This window comes from Theobroma cacao, chromosome 5, assembly GCF_000208745.1.
Source record: "Theobroma cacao cultivar B97-61/B2 chromosome 5, Criollo_cocoa_genome_V2, whole genome shotgun sequence".
NCBI lineage: Eukaryota > Viridiplantae > Streptophyta > Magnoliopsida > Malvales > Malvaceae > Theobroma > Theobroma cacao.
The window spans coordinates 2,159,702-2,165,701 of NC_030854.1; the positions used below are offsets into that span (position 1 = coordinate 2,159,702).

The following is a 6,000-nucleotide window of genomic DNA, read 5'->3' on the forward strand; positions in this document are numbered from 1 at the left end:
TATTAATTATCGATCAAAATACTTGGAAGTCCCTATATTAGGGTATTTTTTTCAATTTAGTCATTTTCCTCAAAATCGTAACATTTTAATTTTTTTTATTTTAAGAATTACTTTAATTTAATCCATCTCACATTTTTCGTTTAAATTAATCGTTATGGTGTTGACATCAATGTTGTCGTAACACTAAATACTGACATGACAATGCCACGTAAGCATGGCAAGGTGACGTGGCATTACCATGTCATCACAAAAGTGACATGAACTCAAGAGTTCTAATAAGTACACCAAAACCTTGACCATCACATCTAAGCCCTTATTCATAATTGTAACTTGCTTGTGTTTTATTTCTTCTTTTCTTTTCTCATATTCTTTCTTATTTTTTTCTTTCTTTCTTCAAAATTACATCGTTTGGGAATTTTCTTTTTTGGAGAAGAACGCTTCAAAAGGTTTTTATTGATAGGGTTTTTGAGAGTGTAAAAATATTTCAAAATGACGTAGTTGTGAGAAGAGAAAGAAAATAAGAGAAGAAAAAAAGAAATAAAACATAGGCAAATTATAACTATCAGTAAGGGTTTTGGTGTGGTGGCAAAGGTTTTGGCATACTTGCTAGAAGTCTTGGATTTGAACCTTAGCAAGTGTACATCTTGTTTTAAAGAATAAAAATGCCACGTGTCAACATATTGATGTATCACGTGGTAACCTCTTGGCATGCCACATGACATTTCAAACCAAAATTATGACGTGGTAGTGCTACATTATCGTGTCAAGTTGACGTCAGCACTATAACAATTAATTTAAACGAAAAATATAATTTAAATGGTTGCCTCTTGGTGTGCCACGTGGCATTTCGGATCCAAATTATGACATGGTAGTGCCACATTATCGTGTCAAGTTGACGTCAGCACTATAACGATTAATTTAAATAAAAAATATAATTTAAACGGTTAAACGAAAAATATAAGAGTGACTAACTTGAAGTAATTCCCCAAATGAAGGGATTAAAATGTTGAGATTTTGAGTATAAAGATTAAATTAAAGAAAATATCTTGTACAGAGACTTTTCAAGTATTTTGACAATTAATTGTCACACAAGTCTAAACTGCTTAATTTGCTTGTGATACTAAAGAAAATGGGATTTAAACATGAAAAACATTTATTAAATTTAAACACGAAAAACGTTTATTAATTGTCACACAAGTCTTAACCTATCTGCTTAATTGGCTTGTGATAGGGTTGGTGAGTAGGGTACTATATCGACTGCCATAGCAATTATTCCCTGCTCAAATCTTCAAGTTTCGAAAGTTGATTGAAAGAAAGTGACTCGAAGAGCATATTCTGCTTTCAAATTTGGAAATTTTCAGTAGTATTTGCTGCATGTATTCCCCCTGTAGACATGACTTATTCAATGAAACCTTGGAATCTTACACTTTGTGCTACATTAATTCAATTGCCCAGAAAAAATCAACTTGTACAGAATGAGGGTAAGACTACAGAAAATGTGATACAGCCGCAGGATAATTTTCGTAGAGAGTTCAGGGAAACAGCCCTTTGGGTTTAATTTATTGTTCAAGGTGTTGCATTCTTGTGCGAAGGTGCAATCCTTGTGAACAATGTATTTTGGATCCTGATGATGAATTTGATTAGAGACAAAACAGCATTCTGCTTTTGTTGGTTACTTGATTGCCGTGTCTGATTCAGTTGACTCTGATCATCAGGGATCTTTGCAACCTTCCAGGAATGATGCTGCGGTGAAGTAACGGTTACTGACTCGAGCAAACATGCCTTCTTTAGTAAAAGATCAATAAGCAGCGACTGATCTTCTTCATTTGTATAACCCGTAAACTCAACGACCTTCAGGTTCTCCAATTGTGAAGTGTTAGACATCACAGATGTATAATCCATCCAGAGGTGAGGTTCATGCCAGTAATGGTGAAAATATGGACAGGGTAAAGGACCTCGGTTTGGATCAATCTGCAGGTTTTATCCAAGTTAAGAAGTGAGTGAAAGGTCGGAAATTTGAACTACTCTATATGTATATAATACTTCTTCCGTATCATATATTGTGTCTGATTTTGACTTTTCACGAAGTTTAAAAAAAAATTAAGTTGAATTTTAACGTTCATTGATTATAAACTTGTAGGAAATGAGTAGTGTAGTAGGCTCTTACTTCAATTATCAACTTCTCCAAGGAAGGGCATATGTTAAGGAAGCAAGCTAGGGAATCCCGCTTGGTGTTGTCCATGGCAGAATCCATCCAGCTCAATTGCTTTAACTTGTTGAAGTTGATATCCAGCCTCCGAAATATCACTCCACCTGAGCATAACCACTATAGAAAGCCATGGGTATGATTCTTGTCCGGAAGTAAGGTATAAGCATTTTGAAAGTTTGGAAGAAAGAACTTTTCAGTTTAATGGGGACAAAGCATAGTACCTCGAGAAGCCAGCCGCTGACTCTGAGGACCTCAATATCCTTAAGAGAAGCTAGGAGGGAAAGAACATCTTCGCAATCAAACTCTCTAGGACCTGAACCATTCCTCAAATCAAGCATCACTTCAACCAAGTCTGAAGTATTCTTAAGATGAACCTGATGAGGAAGTATTCCCTGATACCAAAATGATCTGAGATTTATTGCTGAAACTGAGATATTGACCATGTCTGGACAATCTATCACTTTCAAGCTTCGAAGGAAGTGGTTGGCTTCAATGTCAAGGCTTTGCAAGCCATTGCATCCTTCAAGCTTCAAGCTTTCGAGAAACTGAGAACTGGAGAACAAGCCGGAAATCAAATCTTTGCTAAGGTTGCTAAGCCGTCTAACATGGAGCATCTTGAGAGTACTGGAAAAGGTAGCTGCCTGAGATGGGTGGCTGAGCAAGGAATGACAGGAACAGCATGGTTCCAGCTTCAAACAGAGATTCTTTACCTGCTCTTTCTGCCTCTCAGAGAAGTCCAGATAAAGTTCTTCGTCAACGCCTTTGGCAGCTAAAGCAATGATTTCACCCTTCATTTCTGAAGGTGCTTTCTTGCTATCCTGGAAGCCTAAGCACAGTTTCCATACCTGATGACAATCATAAGGCTTGGAAAACAAATCAACAATATCTTTGACCTCTCTGTTAGCTTCACGAAGGTTTACTTCAGCAGGTACCCAGAGACTTCTCCAAACAGTCGAAAGGGCGCTTGTTTTCATGGCCTGTTCTAATGCAAGGAATGAAATGATCCGCCTCAGAATATCAGACGGTAAACTGCTGATGAAATCACACTTTTCCTCCTCCATTGTTTTCTTCTGGTGCAAAAGCAAATCAGTTGTTACTCGTTAGACAACATAAATTATCAAAGTTACCATGAACAACATTCTAGCTAAAGAATCTACTAGAGCAAGAAAGAAGCATACCATCAATCAAAGTAAAAAGGACGAAAGAACAAAATTTCAGATAACTTGATAAACAGTTGATACCAATGAATTTATTACAGGATAGCCACCAGTTAGCCTTCTTTATATATTGACTTTAACTGCCAGAATGGCTGCTTTCTTGTTTGGCCTAAAACCTAAACAATTACAAAAAACAAGCACAAATTTTCCATTTTCTATTTGACATTCTCCGTTCGTTTTCAATCATAATAAAGAAATGAATGTAATAATTAATTGAAGTTAATAGATATCAATTTGACTTGGAAATCACCCGCAAGCAAGTAAAGCCTTGAAAACACATTAGATCAACGATCAAAGATAAAAACTATAGTAAAAAATTACCTTGACGGCTATAATCAGACTTGATCAAATACATGCTCATGTCGACTTTGCTACGGTTTAGTTGATTTGACATTTGCATGTTTAGATTAGATAAGAATTGAAGTCGCTGTCTATTAATTCAAACACTGCACTGGCTGCTGAAAGAAAAGATAACAATCCTTTCAAAAAAAGAAAAGAAAAGAAAAGATAACAATAAGTTGACAATGGGTACAGCAATTTTTGGGATGTTGATTATTTTAATACAAGAGCAAGACAGAGACATGGAAGGGTTTACGACCGAAATTCAGCTACTTGTTCCTTTTAAGTATTTTATAATTAGAAAATGTTGCCATATATGTACTGTGTTTGCAATTGAAAATAGATCCTATAATTGTTTAGGAATGATTTAAAGTATTAAACAAAGTCCTTGAATTATATTTATTTATGTAATTAAATTTTTATTTTTTTATTATATTTACAGACCTTTAACAAAAAATTAATAGATTCGATGACAATTGATGTTTTCTGTTAACGTGACAACAATATGATCACACGATAATTATATCAAATGAGCCTCATGATCACGCTATGATATAAACAGACGATATCAAACTTATATGTTGACCAATGAAGTAGCATCATTTTATATATCGTCATTGCATCAATATTCAAATAAAGACTGTCATCGTTCGATTTAGAAAATTTTTTCCAATAACTCAAACGTAACGTATTGGTATTGTTAAATTTAACTCGTTCAAATCACATCATCTGGAAATTTTATACAACTTTTTTATATAGTTGGAACTTGAAATTGTTACCATTCAATCTTGGTCAAGACAAATTAGTTTGTTTATCTTTGCATATGCATATATTAATCAAATAAACAACTACATAAACAGATTAATTATTAAGCTTTCTTTGTAATTGGCTGAATAGTATTGTTATAGCTGTAAAGTTTACATACCAATATGGACCATACTTTATCTTCTTTTTAATCCACCATATGCAACAGTCAAAGATCTGCCTCTAAGCTACTTTTTCTGCTGCTTTCTTTCCCTGGCTGGCGAATTTGAAGCCGGCTACCCATCTTTTTAGGTCAGGGTAAAATAATTAAAGCACAAAGAAAAAGTTGATCCAGCCAATTCCTCTACCATTCAATATCCAACCAATAGCTACAGCCCAAGCGATCCAGGATTCTCAATGGAGAATACTGTTCGTAATTTTCTTCTGTATCTCCCAGGGTCAAGATCAAGCCTTACTTTTACACATGCAGTGAACTTAAGTCTCCTGAATTGTGAATCAGTCAAGGGATTTGTTGAGGAAATCAGAACACCCGGAAGCTAAATTCTCTTGGAGAGAAAGTATATACTGAGGTGGCCTGGGAGAGACAGGTTGGTGTGGGCTATGTTTCTGGTTGTGCATTTGCACTAACATCTTGAAAACACATTTCAGCTTATGTTGAAACTCTTTTAGTACGTTTGGTTCTTGGAATAGATAGGAATGGAATAGAATAACTATTACGTGAGAATAGAATGAGATGTGAATAGAATAGAATATGTATTACATAGTTTGGTATGATAAATGGAATAGAGCATGAATGATTATTATGATGTATTACAGTATTTGGTTGGTAAAAATAACTTTGGAATAAGAAAGGAATAGAAAAAAAAAAGATAAAAATACCCTTTATTATATAATGATATAATTTTTATTTATTTTTTAAAATATTAATATTTTATTTATAATCTAATCATTAATATTACAAAATATTGATATTTTATTTATAATTTAAATGTTTATAATGATTATTTATTTTTAAATTATTTTATTTTTAAACATTAATAATGTATAATTTATTTAAAATATTAAAATTGATAGTTTAAATATTAATATTTTATTTATACTTTAATCATTAATATTAAATGTTATTGTGATTATTTATTTTTATTTTATTTTATCTTTTAAATATTTAATAATTTATAATTAAAACTTATAGTTGATTATTTAAGTATTAATATTTTATTTGTAATTTAATCATTAATATTAAAAATACTAATATTTTATTCATAATTTAAATGTTATTATGATTATTTGTTTTTATTTTATTTTTAAATATTAATTAATTTATAATTGATTGAAAATATTAATAATGGGTAATTTAATTTGTAATTTAAATATTATTATGATTAAATATTAATACTTTTAATTAATTTTAAATTCAAAATATTTTATAATATATAATTAATAACTTAAACTTTTTATTATAATAAGATT

At 32.0% G+C, this 6,000-nt stretch overlaps 1 protein-coding gene across 2 annotated transcripts; it reads right to left on the reverse strand.

Annotated features, from left to right (window-relative positions):
* Nucleotides 1,375–3,442, reverse strand: LOC18597824 (F-box protein At2g39490). 2 transcript variants are annotated; one of them, XM_018121216.1, is made up of 4 exons: nucleotides 3,388–3,442; nucleotides 2,431–3,279; nucleotides 2,168–2,326; nucleotides 1,375–1,971 (listed from the first exon to the last, which is right to left on the reverse strand). In XM_018121216.1, the coding sequence occupies exons 1-4, from the start codon at nucleotides 3,388–3,390 to the stop codon at nucleotides 1,567–1,569; spliced, it is 1,416 nt and encodes a 471-aa protein (XP_017976705.1). In that variant the 5' UTR covers nucleotides 3,391–3,442; the 3' UTR covers nucleotides 1,375–1,566. The 2 variants fall into 2 exon arrangements, with proteins under 2 accessions (XP_017976705.1, XP_017976706.1); XM_018121217.1 differs by having other exon boundaries at nucleotides 2,431–3,442.